We start from the raw sequence: 23,621 nt of genomic DNA, 5'->3' as shown, positions 1-23,621 counted from the left end.
CTTTATGAAGACAATGGTAATTTAGTGGTCTTTCTTAAAGGGAATCTGTCACCTATTTTGACCATATAAAACCGTTAAAATATCAATGTGCAATAAAGTACCTTCTTACCTACATGTGTCTTCTTTCTTTTATTCAACTTTTCATTCTTATAAAAAAGCGATTTTTCTGATACGTAAATGAGGTTCCAAGGTGCCCAGAGGGGCGTTATTACTCTGCTCTAGTGCCCAGTAACGCCCCTCTGCAGTGCCCAGCCGGCCTTTCTTCCAAGCCCAGCACGCCTCCTAAGAAATAAATGTACTCCCACATACTTGCCGAACGGCGCCTCCCCACTATGTCATTTAATGTATTCATTGCACCATCGTGCTTCCTCCTCTCTTGGCCTACGGCGCCACCCCCTCCCGATTACGTCATTTAATTTATTCACTTCATCGGGCGTTCCTTCCTCCTTTCTTGGCCTACGGCGCCGCCCCCTCCCATTACGTCATTAAATGTATTCATAGTACCGGCCCTCCCTTCCTCCTCTCTTGTCCTCCGAAATCCCGCGCAGGCGCAGTATCGGTGAGTAGCGGTTATGTCACTGGGCTCGGCGCATGCCCAGTGACAATATTGAGGCTGTTGCCCTCTGGAACAGGAGAATCGTGCAGGCGCAGGCACTCACGGATACTGCGCCTGCAGTAAGAAGGTACTTTATTGCACATTGCTATTTTAACGGTTTTATATGGTCAAAATAGGTAACAGATTCCCTTTAAGGTACAACATTCAACAGATTTCTAACTGTACTGGGTTTTTACAGTTCATACACATGGCTCTACAGGTCTTGGCATAGGTAAATTTGGTTAGAAACATAAAAAATATAAAAAAATAACCAATTTTTTTTGAGCAGTTTGTAAAAAAATTTAAAATAAAAATCATGGCAAATCATGACTTGCCCCAAATTGGCACAAAGAGGGCAACTTTTCTTTGCAATAGATACTTTACAAATCTGAAAGGTAACAAGAAAAGTGAACATGGTCCTGTAGAAGTGGGCGCAGTTTATAACTTTTATGTTGCGATGACATGGTGCGGCTGACTGCCAATGGCCGCACATTCATACCACAAATTTTCTAACTAACTCTTTCCATAGGCATGTCATAGCCTTGGTTTTTGTGTGATAAACACCAGTCTTAGTAAATGTGGACCATTATATTTTCTTTTTCAAGAAATTAATGTTATCTAAAAACATCATGATTAATTCACATGGAGAGGAACTGTGGTCCAAATGTTCTATTGTGGCTGCATCTGCATTCTGGCAGAATTTGCAAATGAAAGTGTACGGGCGGGGGTAGGGAAGCGTGCACTCCTGACTGCCACCTACGCCTCTGCCCCTACCTAATTTCACGATCTGCCGTCCAGTTGCGGGGCGCAACTGGACGGCAGTCCCTAACTTTAGTAAGTGCAGGGGAAAACAACAGACAGGACAAACAGAACACAAAGCAAGTCAAACTAGCCGAAGTCAAATACCAGGAAGTCAAATCAGTACAAGGGAGCAACAAGAGCGAGTCCAAACACAAGCCGGAAGTCAGTACCAGGAGATCACAACAAACAACAGGGGATGAGCAGAAGCGAGGTCAAACGAGCAGAGCCGAGGTCAGGATTCTGGAACACAATGCCAGGAATACAGGAGCATATGAAGACCTTAATCACAGGCAATCTGTGGCCAGCAGGCTGCCTGTCTAAATAGGGCTGGCTGATGAGTCACATGATGTGGCCAGTGTCATGTGACTCACAGCAGCCCAACTGAGCCGAACACCGATCATCATTATCAGCGCTCGGCTCCCCTGCTGCTCGCCTGCTGCCATGGAGGTGAGGACGCAGGCTACGTCCATACTTTAAGAGACAGATTTTTGGTAGATAACCATACCTTTTCACCCACCACAAAATCCACCCCATGAGAGCGTTTATTATCAGCCTTGATTTTATTAACCTCCTGGGCTTTCTTCAGGTTCGACTGAACAGTTCTCTAACCAATTTATCTGCTTCCAGAACTTGTGAACAAGACGGCAACAATGAATTAAATCGTGGATGGAACCCAAGATTACAGAAGAATGGCGACACTCCCGTGGATGAGTTCACCTTGTTATTGAAAGCAAACTCAGCCAAGGGTAGATGTCGCACCCACAACAGTTGATTATCAGAAACATAACATCTGAAGAACTGTTCCAATGATTCAACCGTTCTGTTTGACCATTAGTTTCAGGGTGAAAGGTGGAAGAAAAGGACAAAAAGATATCACATTTATAACAAAAGGCTCTCCAGAACCTAGAAACAAATGTAACGCCTCTATCAAAGACAACATTCTCTGGAATCCCGTGAAGATGTACCACATGATCCACAAACAGAGAAGCCAACGTTTTAGCATTAGGGAGCTTTGCCAGTGGAACAAAATGCACCATTTTACAAAATCTATCGACCACTACCCATTCCACCGACCCTCGGAGACTGGCAAGTCAGTGATAAAATCCATGGTAATATGTGACCACGGTCTACTGGGACTGGGCAGTGGTCGTAACTCACCAGCCGGGCAAGTTCTGGGAGTTTTGGCTCTGGCACATACCTCACATGAAGACACATACGAGTTCACATCTCTAGATAACATGGGGCATCAGTAGGACCTGGAGATGAGTTCCTTGGTGGCATAAACACCAGGGTGTCCACATAACACTAAATTATGACACTCATCCAAAAGCCGGAGACATAAGTGAACTGGAACAAACTATTTATCATGGGAAGACTGTATCAGAGCTAGATGTTGTGCCGCCTCAATTTCAGTAGTAAGATCGGAGGACATTGAGGACACAATGATACCAGCGGGCAAAATAGGTTCAGGAGGAGTGTCTGGCGGTTGAAAGGCATGAAAACTTCGGGACAAGGCATAGGCTTTTACATTTTTACTTCCTGGCCTGAAAGTAATAGAAAAGTTAAAACGCATAAAGAATAATGCCCACCTTGCTTTTCTAGGATTTAAACATTTTGCGGATTCCAGAAACTATAGATTTTTATGATGAGTAAGAACAGTGATGCAATGCTGAGCCCCCTCCAAAAAATGGCGCCATTCCTCAAAAGCCCATTTAATAGCGAGCAGTTCTCGGTTCCCAATTTCATAATTCCTCTTGGTAGGGGAGAACTTCCGGGAGAAAAACGCATATGGCCTTAAATTTGTACGATTTAGATGATCCCTGAGAGAGAACTGCTCCTACTCCGTCCTCACATGCCTCGACTTCGACAATAAACGGCTTTTCTTGATCCAGTTGAATCTTGAGGGTTTCGAAGGCTTCTATGGCCTCAGATGACCAATTAACAATATCTGCCCCCTTTCTGGTCAGGTCGGTCAGAGGTTTAGCGATTATCGAAAAGTTTTTAATAAATTTTTGATAATAATTTGCAAACCCCAGAAAGCGATTCAATGCCTTAAGGGAAGAAGGTCTCACCCACTCTTGAATGGCTTGTACTTTCCCCGGGTCCATCTTAAAAGAGGGGTAAGTATATAACCTAAAAACAAAATCTCTTGTACCCCAAAAATACACTTGTCTTTCTTGGCAAATAATTGATTTTCCCTAAGAACTTCCAGCATTTGCCTGGTATGGGTGACATGGGATTCCCAACTAGGTGAAAATATTAGGATGTCATCCAAGTAAACTATCATAAATTTGCCAATAAAGTTCCCGTAAATGTCATTAACGAAGTTTTGAAATACCGCCGGCGCATTACAGAGACCAAATGGCATGACCAAATATTCGAAGTGACCCTCAGAAGTGTTAAAAGCTGTCTTCAACTCGTTCCCCTCCCTAATATGAATCAAATTGTAGGCTTCTTTTAAATCAAGCTTAGAAAACCAACAGGCCCCAAGCACCTGATTGAACAGGTCTGGAATCAATGGTAAGAAATACTGATTTTTAATAGTGATTTTGTTTAATTCTCTATAATCGATACAGGGTCTCCATCCCACCTCCACTTCCATCCTTTTTCTCCACAAAAAAAGAACCCTGCCCCCATAGGTGAAACAAAGTGTCTGATATGACCTTTTAATAAACTTTCTTTGAGATACTCCTTCATAGAGATTCGCTCAGAACCGGATAAATTATAAACATGGCCCTTTGGGAACTTAGATCCTGCAACGAGATTAATAGCACAATCATATGGTCTGTGGGGTGGCAGCTTCTCAACATCAGATGAGGAAAAAACATCAATAAAGTCACTAATATCCGGAGGGAGGGGTTTTTAGATTCAATTGTGATTCCAGCCTGGACAACCGGTAAACAATAGGAAAAACATTTAGGACCCCACTTCTCAACTTTGTCAGTAGCCCAATTAATGACAGGGTTATGAAGTTGAAGCCATGGCATGCCCAAAACCACTTCTACAGGTAAGTTCTCTAATACAAGAAAAGAACAAATTTCGGTGTGACAAACCCCCACAGTCATAGTAACCTCATGAGTACAAAATTTGACTATTCCACCCACCAAAGGAGTAGAGTCAATGGCAACTATGTGGATGGGGTTAGGAAGAGCCAACATAGGTATTCCCATAGAAAGAATACATTTATAATCAACAAAACTAGAGGCGGAACCCGAGTCAATAAAGTCCTCCCCAGTACCCTTACTGGAACCAAAAGAAATCATCACTGTTACTAATAGTTTTTTCTTTACCACCTCTTGAAGTGCCTTTATCCTTGGAAACATCTGGTTTGGGTGACCTTCCGGAAGGAGGGACCTTGGGGCAATGTTGTACCCAATGGCCGAAATCGCCAAACATGTACCTCGCTGGCGACGTTGGTCTCTCCTCATCATGCCAAGTTGCATGGGCTCATCCAAAAGAGTTTACACCTGGACCCCTACAGGAAAGGAGTCAGGTTTGGTCGTAGACTGTGGAACGAACAGATGCTCCCGCTGATGTTCCCTAATGCGTCTGCCCAGTCTCACAGAAAGAGTCATAATTTGTTCTAAAGTGTCAGGACAGGGGTAGCTAACTAGCATGTCTTTAAGACTTTCGGAGAGTCCTGCCCTGAACTGACATTTCAGAGCGGGCTCATTCCAGCCCAAGGGAACACACCACTTTCAAAATTGAGTGCAATATTCCTCTACAGGTCGGTTTCCCTGGGTGAGGGATTTCAACTGGGACTCAGCCACGGTTGCCCTATTCGGTTCATCATATAGGATACCCAGAGCCTGAAAAAATGCTTTAACAGACATAAGACACAGGGAGTCAGTGGGCAGGGAGTATGCCCGTTCCTGTGGGTCACCTTGTAACAGAGAGATAACTATCCCCACTTTTTGGTGTTCGGATCAAGAAGAATAGGGGTGTAAACGGAAGTACAACTTACAGCTCTCCCTAAATGCAAGGAAACATCTGCGGTCTCCCAAAAACCGATCCGGCAACTTAACATGGGGTCCCATGTGCTGTACGGAGGAACCCAGTACAGGTAGGGTCTGAGCAGATTCCTGTTGCTGTAATCTTTCCACTAACTCCTGTACAATTTGTGCAAGGTTATGGACCTGATCAGTGAGCTCTCGCATCGGGTCCATAATGTAGGTGGGCCTGTGATTCTGTCACGGATGGGGGTAGGGAAGCGTGCACCCCTGACTGCCACCTACGCCTCTGCCCCTACCTAATTTCACGATCTGTCCTAGGTAACAAGGCGCAACTGGACGGCAGTCCCTAACTTAAGTAAGTGCAGGGGAAAACAAGAGACAGGACATACAGAACACAAAGCAAGTCAAAGTAGCCGGAAGTCAGTACCAGGAGATCACGACAAACAACAGGGGATAAGCAGAAGTGAGGTCAAACGAGCAGAGCCGAGTTCAGGATTAAGGAACACAATGCCAGGAATACAGCAACGTATGAAGACCTTAATCACAGGCAATCTGTGGCCAGCAGGCTGCCTGTTTAAATAGGCCTGGCTGGTGAGTCACGCGACAGCAGCCCAACTCAGCTGAGCACCGATCATCATTATCGGCGCTCTGCTCCCCTGCTGCTTGCCTGCTGCCATGGAGATGAGGACGCAGGCTACGTCCTTGCACCTTTTCTTGCACAGGTTGCCGGTGGTGCTGCGAAGGAAGCACGCCTACCCCTCGTTACAGAAAGATTTTTTTTGCCCTGCTCTTCTGTCATCTATAGAATTAAAATAATTATATCCTGAATAGATTAAGATCAGAAGCAGGAATTGTTAATACACAAAGAGTTGAGTCTGGACAGTAGAGTACAAAGCCCCTAGTATACCACACGATAATCGGGCAAATTATCGAGAACGTGCTTTAATAGGAACGCTCATTCCGGATAATTGGCTCATACAATAAAGCAAATGATCAGCTGAGGAACAAGCAAACTCTAGTTTTTCCCTTTGGAGATTAAAGAAGCATATGTTGCTTGGGCCTAGAAAATGATGACCGCTTTTTATCATAACAAATTGAATAAATTTTTATACTCTCTCCAACACATTTAGGAGCAAATTGTCTGAAATGATGTTATAAAATTAGTTGAAAAAACAATAGCTGTTTTTTTTTTTTTAATAAACCCACTCTGCTGTACCACTTACCCTGAGGTGATTTGTATTTTAAGTCATCATATATTTCTTTTATTTTTCAGACCAAAGATCAAAATGACTTTGCCATGCATGGTCGTATAACTTCTTCTCCCACGCACAGTCTCTATGTCTTTGTAAGAAACTTTGTCTGCAGGATAGGAGAAGATGCTGAACTTTTTATGTCATTGTACGACCCTCAGAAACAAAGAATTATAAGGTAGGAAATTATCACTAGCCACTCAGCAATAACTTGGAAAGCTATTTCACTTTTCTACACTGCAGAAGAAAATAAGACAGATAAAGAAACCCATAAACTTTGTTTAGACGCATTGTTAGAAAATGTCTTTGCTGGAGGAAAGATTGTGTAGTTTGGGCAAGGATTTCTGTGGTTCACCTATGTTTAAGATGGCAAATGGTTCTTATCTGCCGACACATTCTATGTTTCTATGTTTCTATGTTATCATCTGGGGTGTTATCAACACAATGATCAAGTACCAAAATACCCAAAATATCAAAGTTTATTATATTCACATTAAAAACGTACATACACACATACGGACACGTGGAAACAAAATAAAGTGCCAAAAAGCGACAGCTCGCATATATCCTGAGAGCACTCCTCCTGAAGAAGCTAACGCGAAACGCGCGTAGAGGGGCACGCCAGCTAGCGATCGCTTATCCTGTTTGACACACACCTGGGCCATCGGGTAAAAGAGGATTAGATCATGATACCATATTCCTTGGACATGAGTCCAGATACTTATCATTATTGACTAGTATGAACTTGTTGTGTTCTTTTCACGTACTTAGATTGGATTAGAATTTGATAATATGCATTCTATTATGTGATTCCCGGCTGCATGAGAGGTATGCACCACAGAGGTGCATAGGATATAGATATATGCTATATGGTCACGCTTTTCAGATGTTAGTCCATGTCATACATCATATTGCGGTCTCTCAGGATATATGCGAGCTATCGCTTTTTGGCACTTTATTTTGTTTCCACATGTCTGTATGTGTGTATGTACGTTTTTAATGTGAATATAATAAACTTTGATATTTTGGGTATTTTGGTACTTGATCATTGTGTTTGATAATAGTTAGAGGAAGTACACCCTTGCACGCACTGGTTGTGTTGATCTAGTTGAATATCATCTGGGGTGTGCCAACTCATAGAGGTGATCGCTTCATTGTGATACGCAAGCCACTTCACCACATCAAGGTAACGATCACAAAGGGGAATTGACACATGTATGTGCCTTTTTTTTTGTTTTGTTTTTGCAGCCACAGTGCAGCACCAGAGGCCAGAAAAATTTGGCATGTACACATGCCTGAAAAAATTGGTATTGTTGCAGCCGCCGAAAAAATTGATGTTTTCCAGGCAGAAAGTGTACTAAAACATTGCGGCTTGAACCCTAGTTGGTGGCGGAGAAGTCACACAAGTCATCCGGCATGCAGAGATAAAATTCAGCAGCGTGGGGACCATTTTTAGCCCAAGGCATCTCATCTGGCCTTTTTTAGTCAAATGCATCCCCCACTGTCAGTCCTTTCGGGATCCATGCCTCATTCATCTTAATAAAGGTGAGGTAATCTAGACTTTTTTGACCTAGGCGACTTCTCTTCTCAGTGACAATACCTCCTGCTGCGCTGAAGGTCCTTTCTGACAGGACACTTGAAGCGGGGCAGGCCAGAAGTTCTATCGCAAATTGGGATAGCTCAGGCCACAGGTCAAGCCTGCACACCCAGTAGTCAAGGGGTTCATCGCTCCTCAGAGTGTCGATATCTGCAGTTAAAGCAAGGTAGTCTGCTACCTGTCGGTCGAGTCGTTCACTGAGGGTGGACCCCGAAGGGCTGTGGCGATGCGTAGGACTTAAAAAGCTCTGCATGTCCTCCATCAACAACACGTCTGTAAAGCATCCTGTCCTTGCCGGCGTGGTCGTGGTAGGAGGAGGATTACTTTCACCTCTTCCCCTGTTAGATTCCCGTTGTGCTGTGACATCACCCTTATACGCTGTGTAAAGCATACTTTTTAACTTGTTTTGGAACTGCTGCATCCTTTCCGACTTCCGGTAATTCGGTAACATTTCAGCCACTTTCTGCTTATACCGGGGGTCTAGTAGCGTGGCCACCCAGTACAGGTCGTTCTCCTTCAGCCTTTTTATACGAGGGTCCCTCAACAGGCATGACAGCATGAAAGACCCCATTTGCACAAGGTTAGATGCCGAGCTACTCATGTCCTGTTCCTCGTCCTCATTGATCTCATTGTAGGTCTGTTCTTCCCCCCAGCCACGTACAACACCACGGGTCCCAGATAGGTGACAACGAGCACCCTGGGATGCCTGCTGTGGTTGGTCTTTCTCCTCCTCAAAGCCACATTCCTCCTCTGACTCCTCTTCCTCAGACTCCTCTTCCAGCGTTGCCGCAGGTCCAGCAAGCGATGCTGATAAGGCTGTTTCTGGTGGTGATGGTGACCACAACTCTTCCTCTTCACGCTCATCTACGGCCTGATCCAGCACTCTTCGCAGGGCACGCTCCAGGAAAAAAACAAATGGGATGAGGTTTGTCACCTCCTCAAAAGGACGCATGAGCCTACAGGCATTGCGCATGACCGTCCAGTAACGTGGCAGTAACGTAACTAAAAATACCCAGCTCCGCAGAGGCTGTCCTAGCACCCCAGTCATACAAATACTCGTTGACGGCTTTTTCTTGTTGGAGCAGGCGGTCGAACATTAGGAGTGTTGAATTTCAACGTGTCGGGCTGTCGCAAATCAAGCGCGTGAGGCATGTTGTTTCATTGCTGAATATCAGAAAAGTGCACCATGGCCGTGTAGGAACGCCTGAAATGGCCACACACCTTCCTGGCCTGCTTGAGGACGTCCTGTAAGCCTGGGTACTTATACACAAAGCGTTGTACGATCAGATTCAACACATGTGCCATGCACGGCACATGTGTCAACTTGCCCAAATTCAATGCCGCCAACAGATTTCTTCCGTTGTCACACACCACTTTGCCAATCTCCAGTTGGTGCGGGGTCAGCCACTGATCCACCTGTGCGTTCAGGGCGGACAGGGGTGCTGGTCCGGTGTGACTCTCTGCTTTCAGGCAAGTCAACCCCAAGACGGCGTGACACTGTCGTATCCAGGATGTGGAATAGCCCCTGGGGAGCTGGGGGGGTACAGTTGATGTGGAGCAAGACGCAGCAGCAGAAGAGGACTCAGCCGAGGAGGTTAGCGAAGAGGATGGAGTAGGAGGAGTAGAGGAGGTGGCAGCAGGCCTGCCTGCAAGTCGTGGCGGTGTCACCAACTCCGCTGCAGAGCCACGCATTCCATGCTTGGCAGCCGTCAGCAGGTTTACCCAATGCGCAGTGTATGTGATATACCTGCCCTGGCCGTGCTTTGAAGACCAGGTATCAGTGGTCAGATGGACCCTTGCCCCCAACACTGTGTGCCAGACATGCCATGACTTCCTTTTCCACAATAGAGTACAGGTTGGGGATTGCCTTTTGTGAAAAAAAAAATTAGGCCGGGAACCTTCCACTGCGGTGTCCCAATAGCTACATATTTTTTGAAGGCCTCAGACTCCACCAGCTTGTATGGTAAAAGCTGGCGGGCTAAGAGTTCCGACAAGCCAGCTGTCAGACGCCGGGCAAGGAGGTAACTCTGTGACATTGGCTTCTTACGCTCAAACATTTCCTTGACAGACACCTGATTGTGGGCAGATGAGCAGGAACTGCTAAAGGTGAGAGGCGGAGTGGGGAGTGGTTGAGAGGGGGCAAGGAGGGCAGCAGTGGTTGACGTGGCTGAAGATGCTGGACCAGGAAGAGGATGGTGGCTTTAAGTTTGGGTGCTGCTTGTACTCATGTGTTGATCCCATAGGCATTTGTGATGTGCCTTCGCAAAGCAGTTGTACCTAGGTGGCAGTTGTACCTGACGTGGCAGTTCTTCAGACAATGTGCTGACGACAAGACACATGTGGTTTGCACGCTGTGCAATCAGAGCCTGAAGCGAGGCATAAACTATCTAAACCTGAGCACAACCTGCATGACCAGGCATCTAAGTGCAAAACACGAGCTGCAGTGGCGTAGACACCTCAAAAACCAAAAAAGGTCTCTGGCTCCTCCTGTTTCCTCGTCTGCAACACCAGCACCTGGGTCACCAAGCATCTCCACAATGTCTCATGGAAGGGTTCAGCTCTCCATCTCCCAAACACTGGAGCGGAAGAGGAAGCACCCCCCTACCCACCCGTGATCCCTGGCCCTGAATGCCAGCATTTCAAAATGACTGTTCTTTGAAATGCTGTCATTCCGTCTGGTGGAGACGGAGAGTTCTAAACGCCTTATGGCAGTGGCTGTCCCACAGTACGTCGTGCCCAGCCGCCACTACTTTTCTAGGCGTGCCATCCCTTCCCTGCACAACCAAGTGGGGGACAAAATCAGGTGTGCACTGCACAACGTCATCTGTGGCAAGGTCCACCTAACTACGGATACGTTTACCAGTAAGCACGGTCAGGGACGTTATATCTCCCTAACAGCACACTGGGTAAATGCAGCTGTGGCTGGGCCTGAGGCGGATAGCAGCTTGGCGCATGTCCTTCTGAGGATTGCAGGGCGCTTCAGTTTGCCTCCTGTTGCTTCCTCCTCCTACTCAGCTTCCTCATCCTCTACCCGCTCCTCATCCGGTCAGCGTAACACCTTCACCACCAACTTCAGCACAGCCAGGGGTAAACGACAGCAGGCAGTTTTAAAACGTATCTGTTTGGGGGACAAACCCCACACCGTGCAGGAGCTTTTGACGGGCCTTGAACAAAAGACCAACGAGTAGCTGGTGCCAGTGAGCCTCAATCCCGGCCTGGTGGTGTGCGATAATGGGCGAAATCTCATAGCAGCTCTGGGACTAGCCGATTTGACGCACATCCCTTGCCTGGCGCATGTGCTGAATTTGGTGGTGCAGAGGCTCCTTAAAAATTACCCTGATATGTCAGAGCTGCTGCATAAAGTGCGGGCCGTATTTGCGCGATTTCGGCGTTCTCACCCTGCTGCTGCTCGCCTGTCAGCACTGCAGCGTAACTTTGGCCTTCCCGCTCACCGCCTCATATGCGACGTGCCCCGAAGGTGGAACTCCACCTTGCACATGCTGGCCAGACTGTGCGAGCAGCAGCAGGCGATAGTGGAGTTTCAGCTGCAGCACGCACGGGTGAGTCGCTCTGCGGAACAGCACGACTTCACCACCAATGACTTGGCCTCCATGCGACACCTGTGTTCCTTGTTGCACTGTTTCGAGTACTCCACCAACATGGCCAGTGCCGAAAATGCCATTCTCAGCGGTACTATCCCACTTCTATGCCTCCTTGACAAAACGCTGCTGGCGATGATGGAAGAGGATGTGGCACAGGAGGAGGAGGAGGAAGATGGATCATTTCATAGTGTTTCCGGCCAGTGGCTCCGAGGGTGGGTTCCTGCACCCACAAACGCCAGGTACACAATTGTCCAGCCAGGGCACAGTTCTGGAGGATGAGGAGGTGGAGGATGAGGAGGAGGAGATGGAGGAGGAGGAACAGTGTTCACAGCAGGGTGGCACCCAAACCAGCTCATGGCCATCACTGGTGCATGCCTGGGGGGCATACAGAGGACACAGACGATACACCTCCCATAGAGGACAGCTTTTCGTTGCTTTTGGGCAGCCTGGTACACATGAGCGATTACATGCTGCAGTGTCTCCGCAACTACCGCCGAGTTTCCCATATTCTAACTTGTGCTGATTACTGGGTGGCCACGCTGCTGGATCCCCGTTACAAGGATAACGTACTGGTCCTTAATTCCCTCACTGGAGCATGATCGTAAGATGTGAGAATACAAGCACACGCTGGTAGACGCACTGCTGATGGCATTCCCATCTGACAGCGGGGTACAGTGGAAGCACAAGGTGAAGGCAGAAGGAGGAGGTCACCAATGCAGCTGGGGCACCACCAGCACCTCAGAAGGGTTAGCATGGCCGAAATGTGGAAAAGCTTTGTCAGCACGCCACAACAACCAGCACCACCAGCATTTCAGCAACATGGTGGAGCAGTATGTGTGCACATGCCTACACGTACTGAATGAAGGGTCTGCCCCCTTCAACTTCTGGGTCTCCAAATTGGGCACATGGCTTGAGCTTGCCCTTTACGCCTTGGAGGTGCTGGCCTGCCCTGCAGCTAGTGTATTGTCTGAACATGTGTTTAGCATGCCAGGGGGCGTTATCACAGACAAAAACAGCCGCCTGTCCACAGCAATGTGGACAAGCTCACGTTCATTAAAATGAACCAGGCATGGATCCCACAGGATTTGTCCGTACCTTGTGCAGAAAAGACATGTATACCGGCCTTAACCAGCCATTGTTATACTACAGCGCAATTGCTCATTGTTGTATTTTGGATATTTCACACTCTTTTGGAGTGTACCCTAATAAAAAATAAAAAAATTAAAACCAAAAAACAATGTTGGCAACCTCGTCCTCCTCCACCGCTGCTTCCACCTACACTGCTACGTCCACCGCTTCCTACTCAAACTCCTACTCCATATGGACCTCCACCTCATAAATCAAGTTTATTTTTTCTTATTTGTACATATTTTATTTTATGTCATTTCACTAATTTGTCTGTTACATTTTTGGGTGAAATTCAACAATTTTTAGGTGTGATATACCACTGCTTTACCTAGTAGACAGGTAAAATAAATTTATTAATTTGTCTGTTACATATTAGGGTGAAATTCACCAATTTTTGAGTGTGATATAACCCTGCTGTACCTAGTTGACAGGTAAAAACATTTCACTAATTTGTCTGTTACATTCTTGGGTGACATTTGACCATTTTTGCCGTGATTAAACCCCTGCTCTGCATAAGTGATAGGGACATAAATTTCAAAAAATCGTCTGTTACATTGTCAGGTGACATTTTACCAATTTTACTGTTGTGGAAATTTTATTATGCGGACATTTTACTTTAGGATGTGTGTGTGTTTTTATAGTTTGTCATCTGTCTCCCTGTGTCTTGGAGAAATGTCTGCTTTTAAGACATGCATATCTGCCTTGTCGGTATACTAGTACCGTATACTGACAATAGCTGTAGCAATGTCTCGCAGATAATTTCAAACCTATGGGAACCAGTAGAATGATCTTTATTAGACACTGATCACCTTTGAGCAGTGTTGAATGCTGACAGGGATGGGGCGTGTGCATTGTCCTAGCCACATTGATTGCCCCGCCCTGTCCTTTGACATCTCTTCCTGCATGTTATCACTTCCTGTATCCTTGTCTTGGGCCAGCCCCTTTTGTACCTTTTGTTAGTAAATAAAGGTGAGGAGACTGAGAAGGGCGGGAGGAGTCTCTTAGAATCTTCAACCAAGATGGTAACAGATGTGTGGCTCTCTGACTGGGGCTGAGGGGGGAGACTTACCTTTTTCCTTACACAAACTTTGATGCGAGCTAATTACAACTATTAATATTTACCACAACAGTTGGCGACCACGAATTAGAAAGCTAATTTTTTTCCCCGTTATTAGCAGAACTTAAAGGAGACACAGCTTAATTTTCAAAAAGCAAAAAAGGCCGGCATAAGGTAATATCCTTTTCCTTACTCTCATTGTTGAGAAAGTTTTGCTCTTTGGGAATTTAAATCTGCGTACTCCAATCTGCTGATATCAGGAAAGAAATCTACTTAAAAAGAACCTATTGTGTATATGATTGTTATCTGCTGCATCAGGGGGTGTGTAAGTGTTTTTCCCTTGTGAGTTGATTGTACAGAGGTTGTATGATGAGATTGTATGATGAGAAGTAGACAGGGTATTGTGTTTTTTTGTAACTTCTTAACTTTTGTTACTTTGATTTTGTAAGAGGCAATTTTATAGAGGTTTATAGAGGCAGCAATTGGTTTTAGTGTTTGTACATTAGAGACAGCATTTAGAGTATTTTTATATTGTTAACCTGTAAATCACCCACAGAGTGGAGGTTGTGCTCTGGTTTCAGGGAGTAGGGAACAGGGAATATAGAAACTGTTTTTATTGTTGCATTTTGTACACACTATATTGATTTCCTCTGTGTGATGACCATGTGCTTGGAGGCCATCTTTACCATGTGCTTGGAGGCCATCTTTACCATGTGCTTGGCGGCCATTTTAGTCAGTTGACTATGGAAAGCGATCTGATTGTTTTTGCCTGAAATGTTAGTTTTGTCCAGAATAGTTATCTTGTCTTTTTGTAACCTTTCTATGTACAGTTTTATTTTGTGTTGATAAGTTTTATGCTGGATATCGGTTGAGTGTTCGGTTATGTTATAGCTCAGTGACCAGTCTGACACAGGAATCCTTGTGTGAGCATTAGTGGCAGTTTAGTGGTGAAATCGTCCTATAGTTGATGATTCTGCTTAATGTTTGTATATCTGTGGCTGTTACACTGAATTGTAGACTTGTTTGGCATAATTAATACGGGTACTACAGTGTAGAAAGGTTCTGTGCCAAAAGTATTGGGACAACTTCTAGAAATTGGTACTAGTGTTTTGTTTTTTGTATCAACCATTGTGGGGTTTGTTTTTGTGCAATGGAAAGTATTTTTAAAGAAGTAGCAAAGTTAAAGGACACGGCGGCCATTCTTCAGGCTATGCAGGGATCTACTGATCCATGGCTGCAGGCCCAGAATTGTGTAGCAAACCTGATCGGTACCAAAAAATGGCGCAAAAGGAAAGGCAAGTATGCTCTGATTTTTGCTGCTGGGTGGATAGCAGATAAATATCAGGAGTCTTGTAGGCTGAAGCTGAGTTTGGAAGGAGAAGTGGAAGATTTAAAAGTGGAAATTGTTAAATTGAGAACTCTTGTCCAGCAGGCAGCTGAAGCTAGCGCTAATTATGAATGTACTGTGAGGTATAATACTGAGCTGCGCAAGGAGAATGAATGTTTATCTGAACGCCTGATGCAAGCACAGGGTGCTGTAAGGGAATTGCCAGAGTTATTGAAACAACCGTTAGAGAGTAATGTGTCTGGGATTGGAGGCAATGTATGGGCTGTAAGTATGGAGAAGTCTGAGGATTGTGGGTCAGATAGTGGAACCGACTCAGGGATGGAGATGGACAATGTGTCTGACCCCGGAGTTGAGCGTATTAACACAAGGCCAGAAGATTCCTCAGATGAGTCCGTGGTAAGTGGACTCAATATGGTTAATGTTGTGCGCCAAATCAAATCGCCATGTGCCCAGACAAGGTATTATGCAGGGAGGCGAGGTATTCTTTGTTTTGCATGCAGGGAATACGGGCACATTGCACGATATTGTAACGTTGCTAATGGCAACAGACACAGGTATGTTAAGTACCCCAGAACCACACCTAGAAGTAAAGTGGTTTATTCAACACGATGGGGCAATGGTCCCAGACATGCTTCTTTGCAAAGGCAGAGACCCCAGGAACAGCCGAGGTCATCTGTCAGTGAGGCGGATTTTAAATCACAATATGAACGGTTAAAATGTGAAAGAAACCGGTTTTGGGACCTTGTGATGTTAAATCCTGCTTCTCTGGTAAAATGAATCTGAAGCTGTTTGGGGCTGGGGGCAAATTAACATTTCAATTACTGGATGGGTAGAAATTCTCCTGTATGGTTTCAGGGGAACCCTCTAAGACATTGATTTGTTAATTCAGTCCTATACAATTGTATGTGTTCCTAAGGTTTTAGTTTTTGTATGCGTTTTGGGCTAAGGTAAAATTAACTTTTTACTGAATCTCAATGTATGCAGTAGGACTGTCTGTAACTGAAGTTTGTTGTGTTTGTTTTTCTCTCCTGTTTACAGGTCTTCTTATTTTACTAATCCATTTATTATTATTATTTTTTTTAGGTTTTTATTGAAGTCTCTTTCAGTTTTTCCTTATTTACCAACCCATTTTTATTTTTTAGCCTATTATAATTTTTTTTTCCTTTTTATTAATTTTTTTAGGTTTTTCATATTTTGGCGCTTTTCTCTTTTTTCTCTCTCTTTCCCTCTCTTTTCTCTGCAGATTTGGTTAGGAGTACTGGGGGTCTCATGATATTGTGTGGGAACTACTGTCTGAATTCAAGGGTTGCTGCTGAGTGAGAGGTTTTTGATCAGTCACTGCAAAAAGGGCTGCGTGTGCTGTTCAGCTTGACTATATAGAATCATATCGGCAAAGGAAAGTGAGTTGATGAGCATTTTTTTAAGGAGACAAGGAGATATATATCACCTGGGCATACCAAAAGCTGTGTGAGTAACCCCATTCCCCACAGGAGTACTGTGTGTTTGTTTCCTGTGCACCCCCCGTCCCCACAGAAGGTACTGTGTGTTCTCTGTGCACCCCTCGTCCCCACAGAAGGTACTGTGTGTTCTCTGTGAACCCCTTTTCCAACTCCAGGTCAATTGGAAGCCCTATCCTGTGGTCAGGTCACTATTTAGAGCCAAAACCGAGGCTGGTATATCTCATTAGGAGACTCAGAGGGCCGCCGTGTGTCGGCGAGAGCCCTTTTCCTCACACTGATTACTCCTTTTCCTGAGGTCTAACTAGGGTGAACGGAGTCCGTGTGTCGGTGCCAGAAACCCTGGGGGCACCTCAGAGGCAAACGAAGGGGAGTAACAGCCGCCCAGCGTGTGTCGCAGGGCAGTCCTTGCGTAGGTCGCGGGACAATTCCTTGCGTAGGTCGCGGGAAAATTCCTTGCGTAGGTCGCGGGAAACTGTAGCTCGAGCATGAGTGTAGGGAACAGAAGGGTACCACTTCTGACTATAGGATAGCCAAGCAGTACATGAAATCCATCTATGGAGGAGGAGTTGTTAAGCCCCTCAAAGATTGGCACCAATGGACTGTAGGTTCAGAGTGGACCATCCCCAAAGAGGGGACCTTTGAGGTCTGGATTTGGGAAAAGTTTGTCCGTGAATTCCCCACTAGACTCCAAAGCCATGGTTCCCTCCAGAAGGCAGAACTGTGGCTGCACGAATCCATCGGGCTCCAGCAACAGGGCATTCAAAAGTCCCAGACAGTGCGAACTAACACTGTCATGTAATCCCGTCCCGCTAGGACTGCAGAGTCCAAGAGAAGCGCTTTTCTCTTTCTCTATGTCATCTCTCCATCTAACCTTGAGACGATGCACCATGTTTAATCCAGCTTCTCTTCGTCCTGGTTTTAAGGACGATGAGAAGGGGGGAAAGTGGTGCAGAAAACAACGATCTTCAAACTTTCTAACCTCTCAAATGTCAATCCTTTTCTTTGCTGGTACTTGGGTCTGATTTTTGCAAAGAAGGTAAAAATCACGGCCGATCCATGGCCTGAATGTTCCACTGTAACCCTTTTATTCCATCAGGTATGCCCCCAGGCAGCCCCACGGGTTATCACCCGATGTCCACCACCGGGTTCGGGAGTTCTCTTCCGGACCCAGACTCAATAACCAGTGTTCATTCTAGTCAACCAGGTGATTGGATCGTGCTAAAGAAACATCCGAGGACGGGACTAGAGCCGAGATATCTTGGGCCATTCCAGGTGCTGCTGATGACGCCAACCTCTCTGAAGTTCGAAGGACGAGACAACTGGATCCACACCGGTCACTGCAAGAAGCTGCTCAACTAAGTCAAAGAATGCAGAGTATCACTTTTGTTTATTTGTTACAAGGAGGCATTTGTTGATAGACGATACATTATTAATATTAGCTCTGGCTCCTGCTCCTTGCTTATTAATCCTGTATGGGTGTCCGGGCAGCTAGGCGACCTGTAGATGTGGGATCCTCCGGTTGTGAGGAAGGTTATGCCTGGCTAGCAGACACCATTGACAAAGGGTCAGGCCCATACTGACAGGAGCAGGACAGAGGCGGAGCTATGACTAGTGACGGTTAGAATCCTTTTTAAAGCTTTGGGAGGTCTTGGGGCTCACTGGTTTTCCATTGGATCCGGGTGAAAGGAAATGGGACATGTACTTATGTTTTTTGTTTCCATTCCTTCTATACGCCGGAGTGAGATGTTCCTGATGTCTAATCGACTGAGTTACCGAAGACCGAACAGACAAGACGCCCTGAAGACCAAACCATGGACCAGATGCAGAGGATCCCAAACCAGCCGGCGACCAACGCGAAACGTCACCTCCCGAAGAAAAGAAGACGTGTCAAGATTGACTTTACAAAGACTGTTTTTTTTTCAAAGAAGAAGATCGAGATCCGTCGAGGGACATTGGCGAGCATATGACAAAGAGGAGGGACTGTTGTGGAAATTTTATTATGCAGACATTTTACTTTAGGATGTGTGTGTGTTTTTATAGTTTGTCATCTGTCTCCCTGTGTCTTGGAGAAATGTCTGCTTTTAAGACATGCATATCTGCCTTGTCGGTATACTAGTACCGTATACTGACAATAGCTGTAGCAATGTCTCGCAGATAATTTCAAACCTATGGGAACCAGTAGAATGATCTTTATTAGACACTGATCACCTTTGAGCAGTGTTGAATGCTGACAGGGATGGGGCGTGTGCATTGTCCTAGCCACATTGATTGCCCCGCCCTGTCCTTTGACATCTCTTCCTGCATGTTATCACTTCCTGTATCCTTGTCTTGGGCCAGCCCCTTTTGTACCTTTTGTTAGTAAATAAAGGTGAGGAGACTGAGAAGGGCGGGAGGAGTCTCTTAGAATCTTCAACCAAGATGGTAACAGATGTGTGGCTCTCTGACTGGGGCTGAGGGGGGAGACTTACCTTTTTCCTTACACAAACTTTGATGCGAGCTAATTACAACTATTAATATTTACCACAACATTACCTTATACAAACCCCTGCTCTGCATAGGTGACAGGGAATTACATTTCAAAAATTCTTCTTTAATTGATGCGCGCCCCCTCCTTTCAGTCAATGCTTAAACTTTAACAACTTGTCCCACATTTGCGCTTCAATAATTTGTCCCACTTTTCCGCTCAATCATATTTAATTTCAAACAATTAACCTCCCTTGGATGTGGTCTCTCTTTCTCACGCTCCCTCTCCAGTGTGGAACCCTAATTCGCCGATAACCGTGATCAACATGGTAGGCTCAGAAAAGAACATAGAAAGTTGATAGAGAAGATTTCCAAATGGATTGTGGACGTAACGGGGACGTGCGATTGGGCAGAAATTATCTAGAGTCAACAAAGCGATCTCCTGTCTAACGTTTCCAAATCCAAAATACCCCAGTGACATTCCCTATAATTTTTTATTAATCATTCCAATAACAGGGCATCTTAAGAGTCCTGTATTGTTATTTATCGTCACTACCTCCCCGAGTCGGGAGTGGGTAATTACCTCGCGCCCCCTCCTTTCCTTTGATTCTTCCGTTTTAATAGCTTCTCCCACATTTCCGCTTGATCACAATTAAATTTCATCCTTTGATCTCCCTTGGATGTGCTATCCCTTTCTCACGCTCCCTATCCGGCGTGGAACCCTGATTCGCCGCTGACCGTGATCAACATGGTAGGCGCAGAAAAGAACATTGAAAGTTGATAGAGCAGATATCCAATTGGATCGTGAACATCACGGGGACGTATGTGTGCACATGCCTACATGAACTGACTGATGGGTCTGCCCCCTGCAACTTCTGGGTCTCCAAATTGGGCACATGGCCTGAGATTTCCCTTTACGCCTTGGAGGTGCTGGCCTGCCCTGCAGCCAGTGGATTGTCTGAACGTGTGTTTAGCACGACTGGAGAGGGCTATCACAGGTTATATTTCCCAATGTTTTGGAGTGTACCCATATAAAAAAATAAAATAAAAAAAATGTAAAACCAAAAAGCAGTGTAGGCTACCTCCTCCTCCTCCACCGCTGCTACCACCTACACGCCACATCCAATGCCTCCTCAACCTCCTACTCCATATGAACCTCATCCTCCTAGATCAAGATTATTATTTTTTATTTTTATGTATTTTATGTTATTTAAAGTCATTTCCCTATCCACATTTGTTTGCAGAGCACTTGTCATGCTCTTAACCACATTTTGCTGGCATTTGCAGCCCTCTAGCCCTTTCCATGACATTTTTAGAGCCATTTCAGTGCTCAAAAGTTCGGGTCCCCACTGACTTCAATGGGGTTCGGGGTCAAGTTCGAGTTCCAAACTCTAACTTTTTTGTGAAGTTTGGCCGAACCCGTCGAACCCCAACATCCAGGTGTCCGTTCAACTCTACTTGCAAGTAATTAGTACCTGAAGAAGGGGATTTTATCCCCGAAACGCGTTGTACTGCATGCTTAATAAAGAATCCTGCATCTTAACCAAACCACCGGGTGGTTTTTGCGCCATGGGACATCCTTCCCTGTTTATCTACCAGCTTTCTAAGGGACCCCAGGCATCCCTGACCAGAAGTACCTGCATCCCTGGCTGCATACCATCCGCTACAAGGGGACTCTAACAGCCCCATACGTGCCTATACTAGAGTTGTGCCTGCACTTAGCATAACCCTCCAAGGTGAGCCTCCATTTTTGGAGACAGTACTATTATTTTAATCGAACGTTATCACCCTATGTAGCACCATTTTTTTTTTGTGTTCTACAGTTGAACACAGCCTGCACAAACCATCATCATTTATTTGACCCTTCTTCTAATCTGTCAGAAGGAAAAATGAGACGCACAACGGATCCTGTCTGTGTAGCAGCTGTAAGGCCTGTATGGTCCCATCAGAACTGGCTTGTGATTTAGTAGCCAAAAGCAGGAGTGGGTACAAAAAACAGAAGACATGCAAATATTCAGTTCATGTGTCATCTCTGTTTTGGATCCACTACTGTTTTTTTTGGCATTAGCAATACTGATGGATTCCTGACCAAATGCTGACCGAGTGACGTCGGATGTTCAACAGACAGGATCCGTTTCTTGTGGGTTATTGTTCTGACGGATCAGAGGAAGTGCAAAATAATCAGTGACGTCAACACAAACTTACTGCTGACACCCTCGCCACTCTGTCACGGGGCTCTACTTGTATAATCATTTAATAGAACAGGTTTTGTAGATATCTCTGTGGAATCAGCTGACAACGGTGTAAAAGGAGTTCCCTTCTTCTTGGCGCTAACATCGACCTGTAAGGCTGAGTTCATACTTGAGTTATTTGGTCAGTTTTGGCCCCGTGACTGCCCAAATAAGTGAAGTGTGCAGTGATTCTAAGAGCGACCCCTGTCATCTTCATGTCATACTGACTCACAGTATTATTTCACTACTAAGGCAGACTCCATATGTGTGTTACTGCAAGGCACAGTGGCTACACCACTATAAAGGCTCTCTGCAGCTGTTTTTTTTAACATAATTCACCACAAATAAATTCAGATGGAACAAAATTTTCCCCCAAAAAAATTGGCGAACCGGCGAATAGAATTTTTAAAAAATTCGCTCATCTATACTTGTGATTTAAGGGTCCCCAAGTGGCACTGCATTAAAACAGGCATGATTCTGTACTGGAAAGCACTGCATGGACTCAGGAACACTTCCAGAAGTCATTGTTTGCAATTCAGTTCACTTTGCAATTCACAGATACAAGTTTAAAGCTGTATCATGCAAAGAAGCAGCCATATGTCAACAAAATCCATCTTCTTTGGGCTAAAGCTCATTTTAAATGGACTGAGGCAATGAAAATTCATAACACGTTTCCCCAAGGCTATTGGTTCTTCAGGGGATTCATAAACAGGGAGAATGCCTAATATAATTGTGACATTTACAAAATAATGATGAAATAGACACTATTCAATGCATATCGGGCCCATCGGTTTCATACCAATATGCAAAGATCAAGGCTTCCACGAGGATAACCCTTTTATGGATTAAGAATTGGGTGGATAAATAAGATGATCCAAATCAAAAGCTATTCTAAATGTGATAGTATAGTGTCATTGACTATGCCCAGGATACACTTGCTCGATGAATCACATCAAATAATGTATTGAACTACTATCATGGATACTTTATCACATCTTTATCAATTGAGACGTTTTATAATCATGCTATTGCCTTACTGGTAATTACCGTAAGTGTGGAAAAAATTTACCGTAATACAGTATAAGATTTATTTTTTTATCAAATCTTAGTTTATTTGAGATTCCATCGTATGACAAGTACAAGTAAAAACCACAGAAACAATAATTGCTCCATAACAAACATATCTGGTCACATGAATAATGCAGTTATACATGCAAGGAATGATCATCACATCTAGACTTTGAAGTGAATAAAGTGCATAAATTAATCCTGTATGGAAAATTGGCACCTTTATAAAGGCACTTTAAAACGGTAGGCGTATTTTTCAAGTATAATGTGCACTGCGATATATCCATTAATACAGTTTTTATATCTAACTCCCCAATTAAGCCTTTATTCCACTGGGCCATAATCTTACACATTTCTATTAGATTCAGGTTTTTGGGCCATTTCTTTTCTCACGGATCAGATATCAAAGTAGAATTATACCATTCTTTCTAGTTACTCCAGTTCGCCAGGAACCTATCATGAGATAAGGATTCCCAACTTGTCATTTCTTCTAACTGGCAAATCTCCTGAACCTTATACATCCATTCTCTTAAAGTCGGCACTTCCTTTGACAACCAATATTTTGGTATTAGTAATTTTGCGGCTGCTATTAGCTGTGCCACCAAAGAATGTGTTGTCAGTTTATAGTTGCTGTCTGGCATATTTAGTATAGCTACTAAGGGGGTGATAGGAAATTTGATCTTACATATACTTTGCACCTTCTCCGACACCATGTCCCAGAACTTTTTGATTTTTGGACATGTCCACCAAATATGGAACATGGTCCCTCTGTCCTCCCCACATCTCCAGCAGTCAGCAGAATAGGTGGGCGAGATGATATGTAACTTATCCGGTGTTTTATACCATCTAGTGGTAACTTTAAAAGCATTCTCTTGTATTTTTATACAGCGTGAATAGCCGTGCGAGTGTTTTAATACGTTCTCTAAGGTAGCATCACTAGTCATTATTTCCATCTCAGTAGCCCATTGGTCGATAAATCAAGGTCTAGCCCTAGAACCTATTTCCATAATTTTATTATAAAACCGGGAAATTGCCCCCTTCCTGCTGACTGTCTGTGACCATATCCCA

General features: G+C 44.8%; 1 protein-coding gene across 2 annotated transcripts in view; it reads left to right on the top strand.

The window, feature by feature from the left end:
- Window positions 1–23,621, top strand: part of DOCK2 (dedicator of cytokinesis 2) — a 1,232,183-nt gene that overhangs the window by 230,669 nt on the left and 977,893 nt on the right. For both annotated transcript variants that reach the window (XM_040442815.1, XM_040442808.1), the window contains exon 8: window positions 6,623–6,777. In XM_040442815.1, the coding sequence (XP_040298749.1) occupies window positions 6,623–6,777 (155 nt within the window). The remainder of the gene's footprint in view (window positions 1–6,622; window positions 6,778–23,621) is intronic.

Source organism: Bufo bufo, chromosome 1, assembly GCF_905171765.1.
Source record: "Bufo bufo chromosome 1, aBufBuf1.1, whole genome shotgun sequence".
In the NCBI taxonomy this organism is placed as follows: Eukaryota; Metazoa; Chordata; class Amphibia; order Anura; family Bufonidae; genus Bufo; species Bufo bufo.
The sequence above is the reverse complement of the archived record's forward strand: the minus strand, read 5'-3'. Positions and strand labels throughout refer to the sequence as shown.